The sequence below is a fragment of the Micromesistius poutassou genome (assembly GCF_964030765.1).
Source record: "Micromesistius poutassou genome assembly, chromosome: 15".
Lineage (NCBI taxonomy): Eukaryota > Metazoa > Chordata > Actinopteri > Gadiformes > Gadidae > Micromesistius > Micromesistius poutassou.
The window spans coordinates 10,098,746-10,118,358 of record NC_140285.1 but is presented as its reverse complement, the minus strand read 5'-3'; the positions used below and the strand labels follow the sequence as shown (position 1 = coordinate 10,118,358).

The following is a 19,613-nucleotide window of genomic DNA, read 5'->3' as shown; positions in this document are numbered from 1 at the left end:
TGCTATTTAAGATGAGACAAAGCATATCACGTGATTCTGATTTTTCTATATTTTTCGATATTAGACAATACATTTGGTGTTGCATATTACATAATTGGTTATTATTGCTGCCATTTTATTTTATTTGCATAGCACATCCGTTTAGGTCCACACCGTGTACATGTTAGAAGTGCTCACCAAAGTATTGAATACCACATCAGCTAAAAGATTCACTTTCTGAACTGAACAAACCCAGTATGGTTCTCTACAGAAAAATGACATTTCTTAACTTCTCTACATACTTTGTACAACAACAACAACAACAACAACAACAACAACCAAGGTATCGATGGTCTTCTTCTTTACAGTGAGGTCATGTCTCTTGCAGTAATCTGTTTAAAGCTGCTCTGTGATTAGCTTTCTCAATAAGCTATTGCCCTTTGAAAGATGACCGTAGAAAACATCTTAAAATAAAGGGCTACGGACACATGGTCCAACGTTTCAGGAAATGTTATTACTATAGGCTATTTTAACATGTGGCCGTTATATAAGGTGTTCATTGGACTGAAGTGGCAACATTTGAATTTCATGTCTGGATAGAAATGATTTTAAAAGTGGTCTACACAACGGTGTGAGTGTGAGAACATAGAGTGAGCCTTCAGCTGATCCCAGTTGAACCCACTCGCATTGTGGTATTAGGTTGCCCCCTGGTGGTTCATCACAGAAACGCTTTAGCAGATTTCCAAACCATTTCGGTTTCATATCCCTGTAAGACCCAGGCATAGAATTATTACTATTTTTTGACCTTTCAAATGTTGTTGTTGTATAAGGCCTCTGATGAAGAAATTAAAGTGTTTTCTATATATAAAATATTTAGGTGATAGTAAGTAAGGACATTTTTAGGCAAATGTAATTTTGCAAACATTGGCCCTAGAAGCAGAATTTCTGTTTTTGTACTCACATGGTCTGACCAAATATACAGAACAACTAGGGGATAAGTTACGGGGTTGTCTGCTTATTAGCCCCACAACATTATATAACATGAATAATAATCAAACAGTCATATTTTTTATGAAGTCCTTTATTAATAATAAAAAAAATATATTAAAATATATTAACAAAACTGAATATCGTCTCAGTCCTCTGAAAAGCAAAGACGAACATTACACTTGCTACACATGGTGGTAGTGAATCCATTAGTGCAATATCTTCAACGTCCTCTGTTGATTTTCACTGGCAGATGTACGAATAGATGAGTGCATACATCTGGTGGGGGATGTACGGACGGCCTCTTGGCTTGGACCCCATCTTCTGAGGATGGTCTCTTCAGTGCATTCAGGGCTCCATGATGTTACATTCTGCGTTGCTGGGCTCCCATTGCCTGAAGATGGTCGCACTCTCTTTGGTGTGCTGAGAGTTTTGTTCACCTGAAATGGAATCATCAATCAAGTGAATCAATTAAGATACATGTCAACAAGTCAAAAAATAATATAAACAGTGAAATAGCAGAGATGCATTCTTTACCAGGAGAGGGAGGATGCTGCCTGAAACATGATGTCTCTTGTCAAACTTGTTGAAGTTCTCAAACACAAGTATATTTAATTAGTATAACCATAGGCTGAGCATTTATGGTATTTATTTATTTGCTTGTTTGAATGTAAAGAAGGAAGGCATTAACATATGCAGCATATACTGACGCATGTGAGTCATATGTCAGAGGCATGAAAGGTACTGGCATGAAGCAATTAGACTTTCTACCTGTGCATTTGACAGATTAATTGACATGGGAGTGAAGTGGATAAGAATACTAAAATGGGGCCGGGCACTCTTCCTGTCCTCTTTCAATCTAACGCAAGTTTGTGACCAAAATGTATTCAGTTAATCTAATTCAGAAAGGAAAACACATCAATCTATCTCACAGACACACAGCGCGCACACACACACACACACACACACACACACACACACACACACACACACACACACACACACACACACACACACACACACACACACACACACACACACACACACACACACACACACAGTGCTCATGTCCTTGTACCGTGGATCAATGTAAACGGAGTGAACGTGGAGCTGGGTGCGATCGATCTGGAAGCAACACTTCAGTGTGGTGGAACGCAAGCTTCCCCTGCTCCCTGCTTCCCCCGCTCTGGAGCAACAGCGCCATCTGCCGGCAGAGGCTGGCGTTGCTTCTCTCCGGTGTTCCCGGGTTAAGAGCAGCAATCGGGTGGGTGGAGGACACTACCTGAACGGCGGTGCGGTGCCTCCTGTGGCACCAGTGACACACAGCTTGGAAGGGGAGCAGGTTGAGGAAAGTGGTGGCACGCAGATGTCAAACGCTTGGAAGAGCGGCATGACGCTCCGGCACTTACAAGAAGGAAACATTACCTGCTGCATATGCATGGTCCTGCAATCCCATTTTAATCTGGAATCTGCAAACCCCTGCAGTGACGGAGTGAGAGAGGAAGAGAGGTCATTCATGTTCTTACATGAGCTCTGGAAGAGTCAATTCAGTTAAATGGTGAACACAGGAATTCCTGGCTTCAGAAATTCAATGTAGTTTTTCTTCTTTCTACAATGCATTAGTTGTCATTTAAATTATAAAAGATAACAATAGTAGTGATCATGATTATTCACTATACAATTATGATTATAATGACATCAGTAAGATTAAATACAGATGTAGGAGACATCGCATAGCATTAAAATAAGTCTGTTCTGATTGGGATCATATAAATAAATAACCCTAAATAAATAGTGACTTAAATGATATTGGATGCTACTTGAAAATGCAGACAGAAATTTTCAAGAAGAAAAATGTGTGTGTGTGTGTGTTACAAATTCTGACTAAATTGGACCAGTCACACAGAAAACAAGCGCCTGAGTGTGAGGAGGCTTGTTCTCTGATGCCTTTTTTTCCTTCATCCTCATTATGAAACACTGTTGATTCAGACATGCTCAGTGCACTAGGAGTACGCATTGAGCTCTCAGTCCCACTGGGGCTGGAGTTGTGTCTGCACTTAGGGCTAAGTGTGGTCCGTAGCATGTTGTCGGCAGGGTATTATGGCGGTGAGCCTGGAGACAGCTCTAAAACCACATCACCTGGGATCACGTTACAGGACATCCATACCGCTTTAAGACCATCACTTACCCCACACGAGCCAAGCTGCTCCATAACTGATCCAAACTTTGAACCTCTGAAGAAAGCATCTGTCGTCTCCTTGCCCGCCAAAATAGGAGATAAGGGGGGTGGGGGTGGGGGATTTCGTGGTGTAAAACAGCTTCTTGTTTTCACCTCAAAATCTGATATTGGATTTGATGCATTTGCATTTCATTTTAGTCTTGGATCGTGCATTGGAAAGAAAATAATAAGCCCCATCTTACTGTGGTTGTTTATTTGATCATTTTGATAATACAACAGGAACATGTGCATGAATAAAATCATTGATGTTGATCCTATCAAGTTAGACGTGTACTCCATTAGGGTCTTCAAACATGGTGCTTCTGTGTGGGAGTGTACTCACTCCATACGAGCAGCTCTGCATTCCTGAAGGATAACCTTATCTCACTCCTGCTGGGCTTGCAGACATCTCCACCTACATGCATGCAAACAACAGAAACACATGGTGGCATCACACAACCAACCGATCCAAAGATAGATATTTGCTAAAATGTTAGCTTGCAAAACTCATTGGATGAAATTAGTACTACAAATCAAATTTACAAACTTGTGAACAACATGGCAGGTTGTGGATCAATTAATTAATTAATTCTAATCCACTGCTTATTTTCAACGCTGCATTAGGCCTACACTTTGATATACAATGATATTCTGAGAGTGGCATTCCGTAGTAGAGGCTGGCAAAACACCCACCCTGCCTTACATTTCAATAACAGAAAATGAAATAGCTCCACTCTGTAATACAATAGACGGGCAATCACAGAATAGTCAGCTCTCTTTCACATTCAATCGGACACTGCAGAACAGGTCCTATCCAAATGCAGGTTCACAGAAGAACACACATTTACATTCAATATAGGTGATATTGAATGTAAATGTGTCTATGTGCAAATGAACCATCTGAATAGTGGTGATGCACTGCATCGCTGATGGGTCGTTGGAAACAGAGTGAGGGTAGTCAGGTCAACGTAAATATGCAGCGAAGCAAATCAAAGTTTCACATTTAGCTGTAATAGGTTCTACAATTACATTTTTTTGTAAGAATCGATTTGATTAGAATTAGATTAGAATGAGAATTGATTATTATAATTATATCAACTATGAGCTGTAATGAAAGGGTGCAATGGCCAATCTCGAGGCCCGCCACTGTGTGACTGGGAAGACGTTTCCTCCCTAAGGCCAGAGAAAAGAACATCTGTTCTAAGCAGAAACATTTCACATTTAATGTCCTGTCTGTCTGCATGTCATAAGGTCACCCAGACCATGTTAGAACACATAAAGGTCCTCCATTAGCACAAGAGTAGGCCTACAGCCTATGTACTTGCCAACAGCACATCTGATTTGGGCTATGAGTTTATACCTCTTGCACCTTATTTCACTTGTTGCATGACAGGTGGATTTTCTAATGATATTTTCTTCACTTTTGAACTTAATTCTGGCACGGCAGAGTAGGCCTTGTGTAAATTTGCTTCGAACACGGCACCCTTATTATAACCTATATACCGCCATTTCTAGATTGAAAAACAGTTTTGTTATTTTGCATTGTTATTTTACATTCGAGCACACCTACAAATGCGGCCCATATTGTGTCATGCAGACCGACAGCAGCCGGTCTTCTACTTTCACGTATGTCTTTGGTATTTGCCTTTTGTTTTTACTGCAGCTTTGCCCTCCACGACCCCCAGTCTGCTTGGCGTCGGCGTCAACCAGCGTCCTAACGATGTGTGAACTTTTGGGCATGCCGTGACATTCCAGCCGACCAGAACAATGGCGTCTTTAGACAGGTGCATAACGATTATCCCTTCCCGAAGTCTACCACCATATATCTTTGATGTCGTTTTGCACCGCTAAAAATGGCCACTTATGGCCGCACCATTCCGTTCTAATTTGGCCCCAGACAGTGACGGCCACCTGATGGGATTATCCACACATGGCCACGCTCACACTACCAGGTATAAGAGGTGGAAGCATCCCTTCTTCGTATAATAAATAACATTTTAAAAGATGAACATTCATTGTGTTTTGCATCAGGACTTTTGCAACTTTTAAGATAACCAAATTAGGCAATGTATACCCCATTTAGTCATTGTTGGGGTCACTGGAGCAAGCGAGCCCTGTCGCTGTCATAGTAACTGACTGACTACACTGGCTTTCTCCAAATGCTGCTCTTTTCATTAAATTATTCAGAAAACGTTATTAAAGGCTTAACTAACGTAAAATTAAGTAGCTTACATAGCCTATGTCTCAAAAATGCCCAACCATTCCATCAAGGAACATGTAGGCCTATGTGAAATATCATACCATACTATACAACTCCAAATACCAATTAATAGAAATAAGCCTGGGCAAAATGTCATTTTGAGTCAATGGAGTTTGTGTGACTTAATTGGAGTTGGTGGAGGTGGTAGACGACACCTCATGAGAAAGACCTCCCCCCTGTCCGATCCGCATTTGAGCCACGATCACAAAAGTCGCTTGGCTAATAAAGTGCAATTTGTAGAGCCGTGTGTGCCTACAGGCCATCCCTAAAACCGCCACCACGGGGGGTAACATTTCACGGTACCTTGGGCAATGACGAGCTTAGAGTTCATCAAATTGTTCACATCAGTACGGCTCGTCGGAGACCCGCTGTGACCGCGTGAAGGAGAACAGCAAGTCATTCATTCAACCGAGGGGTTTCCCGTCGCGTGAACTGCCTTTAAAGCCATTATTGCGGTGCGTGATCTTTTGCAGCAGTGAAAGAACCGTGTGTGTGATTCTCTAAACCCACCGGCACAGGAAGTAACCACTTTTTTTTACCCCCATATCACTTATCCATTTTTAACACAGATCCATGTATCTAAAGCCCTCACCATTGTTTTCCTTCCCAAATAGGGGACAAGCACACATACAGCCAATATAATCGGCTCTGAAAATAAATTAATAAAAAGACAGGTGTGGGTCAAGTGTAATTTAATCCAACAGATGACGCTGTAGAGCTCTTTTAAATTCATTGCAAATAAGTCATCAATGACAGTGCAGCCTGTATTTTACCAAGTAACATCAAAATAAAAATAAGAGGCGCATACAAAAAAAAAAGTAGTTTGGCTACACCATTTAAAAAAATATATATATGGATTTCACACTTGAGGAGTTGAATTGATACAGACACAGAGAATACCAAAACACAAAATGTGTATGCCTATCTTTTAATTAGACAACAACATTTCCACATTTTGGGCCGTCGTTGAACACGTGTGGAACTTCAGTGTCACTGTTATCCCGTATGGGTGTCTTCGGGGCGGGGATTCGCGCGCCCTCCTACACACCCACCTACCCACCCACTCGCCCCCTCTGGTCACTATATGAGGGGGGAAACCTCACAACATCCAATTTAGAGTGCAACTTGTAGAGGTCTACCAGGCTGTTGACTCCGGGCTCTCTAATTGGGAAGCACCTTTGGAACCTACTGCACGCATAACTTGAGGCGTCGGCTTCCTCTAGCACATCTTATTCCGGACTTGAGGAACAGCTTCTTGGATTTTTGTTCTCCTTTTTGTCTGAACAACATTACATTTTCAAAATGCCTCGCTCCTTCCTCGTGAAGAAGTATTTCTCCCACAAGAAGCCCAATTACAGTGAATTGGAATGCCAGTCTGGTAAGTTAACTATTGGCCTACTGTTATCTGTGATCTAATTTATTACCACATTTCTGTTGAATATCACTAAACCTTATAACTTCTGTAAATTCGACTTCCGATCACATTAATAGGTTTATGTTTAACATTACACTTCCCAAATCATGTTACACAGGCATGCATATCTTTGTTTAAACAGAATAGATGTAGACTAAATGAGAACTGCTTCAATTTATCACGTGACGTCTATGGTGAATGTGCTTGACCGTAAGGAGACACCAAGACAGAAAAAGGGCTTACCGTTTAATAAGATTAGCTGCTCATTTAGGTGAAGTAAAATCCACCTGACTCCCTCCTTTTCTCCTTGCAGTTGTTTTTCCTCGCCACCCTCTGGCTGAACTCCCAACAGGGGCAAACAGTTCGGCCCTGACCTGCTACCCCGCGGGCCTGCTGTGCGGCGTGGACAACTTCCCTGCGGCCCTCGCCCCCGTGTCCCCCAGCACCCCCTCCTCCTCGCCCCTGGGGCCGCTCGACCTCAGCAGCTCCCCCTTCAGCAGCAGCGGGGAAGAAGAGGAGGAGGAGGAGGAGGAGGACGGCGGCCGCACCTCCGACCCGCCCAGCCCTGTGGCCCTCCAACGCGCTCACCACTGCACCCGCTGCAGCAAGAGCTACGTCAGCTCCTCCGCCCTGGCCCACCACCTCCAGTCCCACCACCTTCAGTCCCACCACCGCGGCGCCGGGGAGCCCGAGGTGCACGGTCTGCCCTCCAGCCAGCCCTCCTCCTCCGCCACCACCACCATCACCATCCCTTCCTCCACTCCCAGAGCATCCTTCCACTGCAAACACTGTCCCAAGGAGTACACCAGCCTGGGGGCCCTGAAGATGCACATCCGCTCTCACACGCTGCCCTGCGTGTGTCCCACCTGTGGCAAGGCCTTCTCCAGGCCCTGGCTGCTCCGGGGCCACATCCGCACGCACACAGGTGAGATCCAGCTAGAAAGTGTGTGTGTGTGTGTGTGTGTGTGTGTGTGTGTGTGTGTGTGTGTGTGTGTGTGTGTGTGTGTGTGTGTGTGTGTGTGTGTGTGTGTGTGTGTGTGTGTGTGTGTGTGTGTGTGTGTGTGGCTCGTTGACATTCATTGACGCCTTTTTTGCAGTGTAAGCAAATGTTATTGTTTAGTGTGGGTCCTTTCTTTATAAAATCACATCCTGAATGTATGCCGGGGCGGGGCGTCGGGGGGGGGGGGGGTGAAGTCAATCCACATCATCGCTCACTAATTAAATCAGGAGTGGGAGAGCCTTTTTTGAGTCTAGTTAGTATAGACCCTGCAAGTCATTAGAAAAACAAAGGGCAAATGGAAGGGTGGGGAGGTGGGGGTGTTACCACTTTGACGGCCTGTTAACGACCGCTCGAATGTTCCTGAGGCCTACAACTAACTCCACCCCCTTCCCCCGACCAGGCGAGCGACCCTTCTCCTGCCAGCACTGCAGCCGGGCCTTCGCCGACCGCTCCAACCTGCGCGCCCACCTGCAGACGCACTCTGAGGTGAAGAAGTACATGTGTGGCTCCTGCTCTCGGACCTTCAGCCGCATGTCGCTGCTGCACAAGCACGCCGCGTCGGGGTGCTGCCCGGCCCGGTAGTACGCCCACCCCACCCCTCCTTCCCCCTCCATTCCATGCACAACCCAAACCCTGTTGTCCGTCCCCCACCCCCCACCCACCCCCCCCTCCTGGGTCACCGGCCCTCTGGCTAGGGCCGGCGGCGGCCCCCTGTTTCTGGGCGAGCTCAGAACAGAATGTGACTCAGAGGACACTTGGCTGGGTGTTGGTCAGCGCTCAACCAGGAGCCAGGAATGAACTGAAAGCGGGGAGGTGTGTGTGTGTGTGTGTGTGTGTGTGTGTGTGTGTGTGTGTGTGTGTGTGTGTGTGTGTGTGTGTGTGTGTGTGTGTGTGTGTGTGTGTGTGTGTGTGTGTGTGTGTGTGTGTGTGTGTGTTGGGGGGCAGCTGGACATCCAGTTAATTCCCAGGAAACCCCATTGGTGCCTGCCGGTCCGGGACTGTGGCCATCTTGCAGCTGTGTGCATACAGAGGATGTCATTCCTCTCCATACTCTACATACATGGCATGCATGTATATGAGCAGCTGTAAGTGTGTGTTAAGACAGCTGTCTGTGCATTGTGCGCAGTGGAGGCAGGGTGCGGAGAGATGTGTTAGTTGTGGCCTGACGACAGGAGACCCTCCTCCTCTGTGCGCCCCGGTCGTCCTCGCCTCCCATTTTCCCTCCCCGCAATTTAACACGGAGCCCGAAAAGCAATTGACCAAAGAGAGAACTGCCACGATGTACATCCCAACCTAACTGGAAGATTCGGTGCTTATACTGTATATGATTGGTTCTGAACCAGATTTTTTTTTTTACATGCCTTTTTTTTATAAACGGGGAGATATGATTCCTGTCACTAGTGCCTTGTGTTTAAGCCATGTGTAAATAAAGTGTTTTTTTTAAAACCCTACTTCTCTCTCTATGTCCATTAATCGTACTTCAACAGTTGTATTGTATCAAGGTTTACCAGCCAAAGAGTTCATTAGGCTCATTCTGACAGATTCTCAATGGCCAGGGAGGCAATATGAGTGTGCGTGCAGACCGGTTTGTGTAATGCTGAGTGACGCGTGGAACACCTGCGCACACCTGCCAGGCTGTCGTACCGCTCACACACACTGAGCACATGTTGCTGTGGCGATGGGCAGTGATGGCTGCAGACTAGGATAAATAAAGACAAAATGAAAGGGTCCAGTATCCCTAGTCGGATAGTTAGACGATTAGCAGGTTCTTAGTGTTGTTTTATGTGTGTGTGTGTGGGGGGATTCCTCCGACTGTCTTCCTGCCACAGGAGGGGTCCCAGCTGGATGTAAGAGTTGAAGAGGGCGGGAATTAAATATACTTGCCCGGCAAATGTGTGCATGTGAGCTACTGTCATTGTCCATACAGCAAACCTTTGGCATCAGCAATGAATAACTGTCTTTTGCAACAAGCATTTTAGCTCAGACTGAAGAGTACCATATACGCTAACAATGTTGTCTTCCACTGCTGATTGGGGACAAACACACATATACACACACATCAACGCCAGCTTGTATTGCTGAGGTAACAATGTTTTGCCTCCTAAGGCTCTTGAAAGGGTGTTGAGCGGTGGATGTGCGCCGGTGTGCGTGTGTGTGTGTGTGTGTGTGTGTGCGTGTGTGTGTGCATGTGTGCGCACGTGAGTACGAAGGCTTTGGGGGATGCACATAGTCCGGGATCAGGTTGCATGAGTTAGCTTGTGTAATGTAAACAGTATCCCCAAAGATCCACTCACACAAACACAGACACACATGAAGATACTTGCAAAGATGCACACACACACATGCACACACGCACGCACGCACACACACACAAATAAGTGACGCTTGTACCAAGGGGGTTTTTTCTGTGGTGAAGTGGGAGGTGAGGGTGAATGACTCAAAGTAACAGAGGCAACCAGAGCCGACCAGGTTAGGGTATGGTAGGCAGTGATTTACACATGCACCCTATTAAAGCTAGGGTAGGCCATTTTAAGTAGAAGCATATTTTGTCATATGAGTTGAAATGCTCTTTAAATCCTGACTTGGTTGGTCAATTGGTTGGTCGATATGCACTTGTTCGACCACATTCTCATTGGTAGGACAATCGCTGGTTTTCCATTCATAAGGGAAAAGGTGCTTCTTAATCCTTAATTTTCGCGTCTGGGAGGGTCGTGAAAATGATCTTGACTAATATTATCTCGACTTAACTCGACTTAATTTTTAGAGTATATATTGGGTCAAAGATAACATAATATATAAATACAATTAATATTGAAGGCTCCATTGTTTCTGTTAGAATAATTATTTGGTTTAATAGACTATACGACCCATAAAACAGGAGGTCAAAACACCCCGGTCTTTAGAACTTTGAACTCGCCCAACATAAGGAAGACTGCTGGTCGTAACTCACTGAACATTTACTCTTCGAATGACGATATGTTGCAGGAGTCCTTGTTGTGGCAGCATTTTATTTAAAAATTATGCAGACACATAATCTAAAAACGTTAGGCCTAAATTATTGTTGTCATGTTGTCTCCGATGCTCCGTCAACTGTCCCGTTGGACACTCGATATGCTTGAACAGCACTAAAGTGATATTTATGCTAGAAGGTAGAGTTGAGTGCACTGTGGCCAATTTAGTTAATTTAGAGATAGCGTGCATATTCTTTAGAGTCTGGTGTCGGGATTAGGGCTGTAGTCAACCAATGCAAATCTTGGTCGACTGAAATTCGACCAAGATTTGCATTGGTTGACTACAGCCCTAATCCCGACACCAGGAAAACAGATTGATAGGTTGAAAGTTAGTTTTGTCAGGTTGCGCTTTGCAAATAAACCATAGCAAAGACCTCAAACAGGATAGACGGTGGAGGGGTCTCTTTGGTAAGTATAAAGCCACATTCAGATATTTTCTTGCTAATTTCTCTCCATTTGAATGGTAAGGAAATGTGAGTCCTGTCATTTTGCCAGGGGGGAATATTTAGGTTTTGCGGTACGGTATGAGGCGCTCGATCACCCTGTAGCTTTGAGGCAATGAGATCAGTGGACCTGTCACCGTGTTTCTTAAGTGTGTGTTTCAATATGTGTGTGTGTGTGTGTGCGTGTGTGCGTGTGTGCATGTGTGTGTGTGTGTGTGTGTGTGTGTGGCATAGAATATCATATTGGCCCCGACAAACTGTTTTAATGTTCGCAGCGTCACGCATGTAACCCTGACTAATGTGACATTCCTGGGCCATTAGTGACAGACACACAATACTAGCATCTAACAGAGAGAGAGAGAGAGAGAGAGAGAGAGAGAGAGAGAGAGAGAGAGAGAGAGAGAGAGAGAGAGAGAGAGAGAGAGAGAGAGAGAGAGGAGATGGTCTATCTGTTATCTTGTATACTCCTTCTGGGACCTGACCTGTTTAAGCTGACCAAAAGGAAAACTTCAGTGAATTCGCTATACATACATTACAATGAACTACAATCTTATATATACTTATACTTTAGCCCACTAAAAGGAAAATGTTTTGTGTGTGTGTGATTTCATGTTGAATTTCTCCTTATCGTGTGTTCAGCAGTACTGATTTGAATCCTGGTAGAGAGATAATATATTTGCAGTATATTCTGCAGATAATATTTGAGCAATTTTTAACTTATTATTCTGTTGTACTCTCTCTTTTTCCCTCTATCTTTTTATCCATTACACGTCCATTAGTGAGACAGGAAGGGCCCTGTTAGGCTTGTATAAACACAGACTAGCCAAAATGTGCTGATAAAAAGAATCTGGGCGTGGCCACAGCTGTTTTAATCAATGTGTGTCTATGCATGTGTGCATGTTTTCGATGTCACTGTGATGCCGTAGCTTTAAACCCTTGATATTGTCTGTGACTCCAGTGGGGTTTATATTATCCAGAGAGAGGGAGAGAGTGAGAGAGAGAGAGAGACACAGACAGAGACCGACAGAGAGACAGAGGGAGAGACAGACAGAGGGAGAGACAGGGACAGAGACAGAGACAGAGAGCAGTGCTGGAGCCAGGACTGAACAGCGTGGGCCGGAGAGAGCTGACTCGCTCAAAGATTAAATTCGAGCCAGCAGGGTTAAGTCACCAGGTTAGGGTTTCAAACGCTCACACACAGGCCACGGTGCCTTTGTCACAATGGCGCTGCCCAAGGCTTTTGGTGCCAACCTCCTCCTCCGCTGGAACTCTACTCCAAATCCCCCTGGAATCTCTCCTCCCTTTGTCCCATCAGAGCCACCAAGACCAGTGTACTGGACCGGTTAAGACCAGAGTTCTGGACCGGTTAATACCAGGGTACTGGACCGGTTAAGACCTGTTGTCTGGATCGGTCTCGACCAAGGGTCTGGAACGTCTAGACAAGGGGTCTGGACCAGTTAAGACCGAGGGTCTGGATCTGTAAAGACCAGGGGTCTAGATCTGTTAGGACCAGGGTTCTGGACTGGTCAAGCCAGGTAACTGGTTTGCACACGCCCCCCTCCTTTTAAGCTGTACACATGTTGCGCTAGTGTTACAGAGACGTCCACATATGGACGCTCACGGCAGAAACTGGTAGAGGGTGGTAAAGATGGCAATGTATGGGGCGGGTGGGGGGGGGGGGAGCGGAAGTGGCAGAAGAGACCGGCAGGCCACAGGGGGTGAGGGGGGAGTGAGGGTTCTGTGGCCGTATGGTTGTGTTTAGCGAGGAGGAGAGCCATGGCTCATGTTCACCAACGTGGGCTTGATCAATGATTCTTGCGCTGGGACGTTTGGACAAAGTGTCGGTGAGGGCAGCGCACCGTGTAGAGGATCAGATGGGTCCATGAAAGAAACTGTAAACGGTTGCGCAAGTGTTGTACAAACACACACACACACACACACACACACACACACACACACACACACACACACACACACAGAACTCAGATCTCTGCACAAATAAACCAGTTTTACCCAAGGACAGGATATGGCCTCTAGGAGGGGGTACATGGCGCTTCCTGCCTACCTCCGCACTCCTGCTGTCCCCTTTAATGGTGTGCGTGTGTGTGTGTGTGTGTGGATGTGGCTGGGGCTGTGACTCTTTCAACACAGAGCTCTCTGTCCCTCTACTTGGGGGTGGGTGGGAGGGAAGCGGGGGGGGGTCAAAGGTCACAGGAGGACACATAATGAGGCAGGTAGAGAAAGAGCGAGCACAGGCCTTGCACAGGATCTGTGAAGATCAGTTAAAGACAAGCGCCTGGGCACACCAGGCTGAGCTAAGCTACAGGGCAGCGCATGCAATGCCATCAAACAAAGGAAGTGTCAGAGAATTAGGAGATGCATGCGCACGCACGCACACAAACAACTTACACACACACACACACCATGCAATGCTAGGCAGAGGCCAGCATGTCATGACACGAGGTTTTCCTGAATGGGACAAAACAGAAACACAATAGCAAGGAGTATTTGGAGAGGGTGTGCGAGCATGCAGGGAACGGATGCAGCACAGGAATAGCATGCCTACATTGGTGGAGACCGCTATGTAGAGGTTTGAGAAAGAGAGAATAAGAATTAGAAGAAGAAGAAGAACCCTCATGTATGCATTTCTTTATGTTAAACCTTTATTTAACCAGGGCCGCATGTTGCGATACAACATCTCTTTTCCAGGACGTCCTGGACCAGATAGGATGTGACAAACAGGCGACATAAAAAGCAAGTCTACTGTGTCAAAAAGAATACCATCAGCATGGGGAAAACGGCCCAAGCGAGAAGTCCAGTGTGGAGACAACTGAGTGTGAAGCTCCCGGTCTCCATGTTACTCCCTGGCAGCAGGGAGCAGATGATCGCCCGCTTGATGATCACTTCTATGGCTTCTCCTCTTTCTTCTCTTCTCGTCATCCTCTCCTCCTCCTCCTCCTCCTCCTCCTCCTCCTCCTCCTCCTCCTCTCTCCCTGTGTTGCACTGTGTGATTTCAGGTATTTGCCCTCAGGGTGCCTGTGCTGCTTCTTGGAGGTGCAAGGTGCACTTTTGTTCTCCTGTCAAGGCTTGTTTAGGCCAGAGTGGGAGAAGAGTGGGAGGTGGGAGAGGAGGGGGGAGCCGAGGGAGAGACAGGGACAAATCTTTTGTCCCGATGCATTCCAATCAGTGGAGGACATGAGGGGGGGGGGGGGGGAGGGAGGGGTGGTGGTGGCTGAAGGTGACGGTGGCGGTGGTTATGGACACACAGGATGGCTGGAGAGGAAGGGGGAACACCTTAAGTGTTTCTATGTGTATGTATGTGAATGTTTCTGTGTGTCTGTAGGTGTTTGCGGGTTGATGTGTGTGTACGTGTTTGTAGGATTGTGTGTCTGTGCAAATGCATGCTTTCTGTGTGGTTTAAATGATACATGTCTGTGGGAGAGTGTGATTGAGGGAGAGAGAGAGAGAGAGAGAGAGAGAGAGAAGAGTTTGTGTGTGTATGTGTGCATGTGTGTGTGTGGGTGTGTGGGTGTGTTTGTGCGTGAGTGCGTGCGTGTATAGCATGTGCTTATACTGAAGGGCACAGATTGTGTCTGCTCTCTCCTTATGCCGGCAACTCTCTCGACCCCATCCCTTGAAAAGCCGCAGGGCAGGCGCATGCACCTGCCTGAAATGCACACCCCGGGGCCAGACGCCTATCTCTTCCATCTCGATGGTTTTACAGAACCACCGCATGTGCCACACACACTGGTGTCGCGTTACCTGCTGTCGAAGCGGCCAACTTACTACATGGGGACGCTTGAGTGACGTCCAGTTACGTTCTCGGCTTAGACTCGACTCTGAAAGTTAGGCATGCAAACCTAATTGAGAGAAGTTACCGGTAGAAATCGAAACAGCTTACTATCCAGCTTGTGTGCGGCAAGTCTAAGATGTATAAACGCATTTCTCCACAATATTTTAAATAGGGTTGCACTTTTATTGCATTTTTATATCCTTTCCTTTCCTTATTCACTCTGTGGTAATGCTGCCTTGGTATAATTGACAGATTCAATTTAAGATTTACATATTTATTTTTTAGAAGTAATTCTTCATTGTGAAACTGTTTCCACCTCTGACTAATAAGGAAGCCACAGTGACCATAAGGACGCTTAACTGATTATGCTACATAGGATGGAAAGCAGCTGTAATTGAACACTGTGTGCCGGCCTTCTCGTGATTTTCCTCGTCTTCAAATATATGTGCAGTTGCATGCATTCTGGAGCGATGGCATGCTTGTAATGCCAGATAAGAGGAGTGAAAAGTGTGCGTTTGCCCCTCATTCATTTGGCACAACTAAATGAGAGCGCTGCAGAGTTAAGCCTGTCCTGTTTTCTAGGCATACCATAAACTGGTCCCATGATTTCAAGGGGAAATACACTTGTTAGTCGCTTACTGCCTGAGCGACTAACAAGCTTACCCCTGCATGTCAGAACACATGGTCAGCGTGTGTGTGTGTGTGTGTGTGTGTGTGTGTGTGTGTGTGTGTGTGTGTGTCAGTGAGTGTAACTTACCCACTAGTGCAAGTAAGGACAGGTGTGTCACCACCTGACCACACCCCTAGGCTACACGGCACCTCCTGTCCTCAACACCTGTCCCCTACGTCTGGGTCTCCACACACACACACACACACACACACACACACACACACACACACACACACACACACACTCACACATGGACACACACAACCACACACACACACACACACACACACACACACACACACACACACACACACACACAGACACACACAACACACAAGACACAACAGCTTGTGGTTGTCTGGATACAGGGTGGGTTGCTCAGCTGTGACGAAGAAAGAGGGGTCAGGCAGTCCGGGGCCACACTAAAGAAGACACACACACACACACACACACACACACACACACACACACACACACACACACACACACACACACACACACACACATTTGACATTCTTCATATAGCAGAAACCTTAACTCTTTGATGCAGGACTCACTTACAAACTGTACAACATCTGAATGCCAAGTCGGTTGCTCTGTCTCTCCATTCATTATATGGAAAGGACCTTGCTTGCATACCATACATATCACCCAATTCCTTCTTGATTTAAAATAATGCCCAACAGGCTGCAGCAACATTCACAGAAAGTCGCCCCATAAACTCAACAAAAGGTGGAGTTGCATGTCGTTGCTTTGTTTTTTTCAGTGCAGTGTCACCTCCACCCGTGAGTGGATCCATACAGCTGTCCCCCCCAACCATCCCCCCACCCCCTACCCCACACAACCTCCTGAAACTGGAACTCTCAGTAAGAAAGTAAGCCCCCCTCCCTACCTTGTGATCCATGTCTCTGGGACTGTATGGTCCCATCCTGCTCAAGCTGTCCCTGAGTCGCTCCAGACTATCGCATCACCGGCCCAACAGATGGGAACATATCAAAACATAGCGTTTCCATCAATGTCCAACAGCAATGATATATACCCAAACCTGCCCCTTCATAACCCTATGGAAGGCCTTCTGTGCTATAGGAGTGTACATGTGTCACTGCACATGTGCGTGTATTGATTGCGTGTGTGTGTGCGTGTTTGAGTGTGTGTTAGTTTCCAGTGCAATATGTGTAGCTTGTGTTACCGGTATTCTCTATATGAGTATGTGTGTGCTTCTATATGTACCTTCTGTAAACACAGGAAGTACAGGAAAAAAATAAGATGTCTCTTTGTTAAAATAAAATGCTATGATGCGATCATTATCTTCTTGTTGTCATAAGTTGTGTTGTGTGTGAGAAGGAGGGGGAGAGAGGGAGAGAGGGAGAGAGGGAGAGAGAGAGGTCAGGACAGCCTGAAGACCATTGTAAATTCCTTGCTGGCTCAACCAAAGACATTCTTTTCTGCTGTTTTTCTTTCTAATCTCAATGCTCAGATTACCAGCTAGAGGGCACGGCCAGATGAGAGGAGCATTTTATAGCACACACACAGACTCCAACACACACACACACACACACACACACACACACTCACACACACACACACACACACACACACACACACACACACACACACACACACACACACACACACACACACACACACACACACACAGGTACAAACACATGCACACGCACACAAGTGCAAGCCAGTATATACAGTATATATATATATATATGCCTAACAGCATTCAGGGGGCATGCATTGCAGCCACAGTACATGTGTGTGATCATTTGAACGTTATCACTGAATGCCAACACACTGAAGTCATTACTCAAGAGCCCTATTTGTTTTCAACCTTAAGAAAAACAACCCCCTGTTGTCACCACTGAGAGGATTCCCACATGATGGCCTACAATGACCCCCCCCCCCCCCCCACACACACACACAGACACACACACACACACACACACACACACACACACACACACACACACACACACACACACACACACAACCCTGCCCCACCCTTTTATCCTAGTGCAGAATACAAGTGCAGGATACACACACACATACACACACACACACAAGCACGGCCACAAGCACATAGTTTCTTTTTTTCTTTTCTTGATATTTTAACAGAACCTGTCTAATATTCATATTGATGATTCCAGTGACCATAGTGCGAAACAACTCTTTGCTATCCTGGACACATTTGAACTATCTCAACATGTGAAAGGGGCCACACGTAGTCGGGAACATACCTTGGACTTGATTAACACAAAGGGTCTCAGTGTCTCTGTGATTGTCTCTTCCCTATTCGGCAATTTCTGTGTTTTCTGATATGCACATACACATTTCTGATGATATATCCATTATTCCTGACACACAAATCTGATCAAATACTGTTAAAAAAGGTATATCAATGAGAATTCTAGTCCAAGCTTTAAAAATGTCTCTATGATCTAAATATCTCTATGCTATCACCCCTCACCTCAAGTTCTGCTGATGATGTGGTGGAAAACTTGAATTCCAAGCAACAAGCAAACAAGCAAAACGCACCCTGGTGAAATGCTGCCTCTGTTACAGTCCAAAAAAAAGAATGCCGTACAGATGTATGCAACTGGTGGAAAACAAAATTCACCTTCATTATGACATGTATAAAGAGAGCATCCATGCCTACAATTTAGCCTTGAAAAGTGCAAGAGAATATTTATTTTCCAATACCATTAACAGTAACACTAATAATGCACAAACCTTATTTGTAACTGAAAAATACCCCAACATAAATAAATAAATGCAGTGAGTTTGCGTCCTTTTTATTTGACAAAATTTAAGGTATTAGACAAGTCATCAATGTTTCCGTTTCATTTATAAATGTTGGATCACCACCATGTTTGTTTAAAAGTAATGTGGCAATGATGACGATTGAAACACGATTGAAAGCCATACACTGCAAAACTCTTTAGGAAACAGTGACACGACTTACCCATTCCACCTGCTGCCTTGATGCTTTAACTACCAGCTTCTTTAAGAACGTCCTTCACTGCCTGGCACAAGACATACTGCAAATAGTTAACAGCTCTCTCCAATCAGGTAGCTAACAAAGGCCTTGACAAATGCAGTTATTTAAACCCTTTTAAAAAACAATGCTTCTCTCATTAACAACTACAGACCGATATCAAATCGACCCTTCATAAGTGAAATCATGGAGTAAGTTGTCTTCCAGCATCTTAATGATTTCTTGGCCTCAACTTGCTGCTATGACTACATATCAGGATTTTACCCTTTTCACAGGACCAGAACTGCTCTTATTAAAGTTGTAAACGATATTAGTCTTAACACAGACTGAAACTCAAATTTCAATATTGATGCTATTGGATCTTTGTGCTGCATTTGACAATGTTGACCACACAATACTTTTGCACAGAATGGAAAATTGGGTTGGGCTTTCCATCTCAGTCTCAAACTGGTTCTGGTCATCTACAAGACAGGAACTACTTTGTCTCCATTGGTAACTATGTTTCTGAACAAAATAATGTGACCAAGGTTGAATCCTAGGTCCAGCTTTATTCAACCTGCTCCCATTAGGCCTGATTATGCGATATAACATTGCTTACCATTGTTTTGCGGACCACACACAAATCAATATAGCCCAATAATCAAGTGACTATCGTCCTGTAGATCTGCTGTGCCAGTGCATTGAGCAGTTGTTAAATGTAACTTAAACTGGAATCCCAAAGAAAGAATGTACCAAAGAATGCTAAATCTTATTGTTGAACTCATCTGACCACAGTACTTCAGATCTGCATTAATAAAAGCCAGCTGTTAAGGTGGGATGTTATAAGACAAAGAG

General features: G+C 45.3%; 1 protein-coding gene across 1 annotated transcript; it reads left to right on the top strand.

The window, feature by feature from the left end:
• The first annotated feature begins 6,559 nt into the window (after positions 1 to 6,559).
• Positions 6,560 to 8,476, top strand: snai1b (snail family zinc finger 1b). The gene is made up of 3 exons (XM_084480116.1): positions 6,560 to 6,822; positions 7,172 to 7,783; positions 8,259 to 8,476. Exons 1-3 carry the CDS (start codon positions 6,747 to 6,749, stop codon positions 8,438 to 8,440), a joined length of 870 nt encoding a protein of 289 aa, XP_084336242.1. The 5' UTR covers positions 6,560 to 6,746; the 3' UTR covers positions 8,441 to 8,476.
• The last annotated feature ends 11,137 nt before the right edge of the window (positions 8,477 to 19,613 follow it).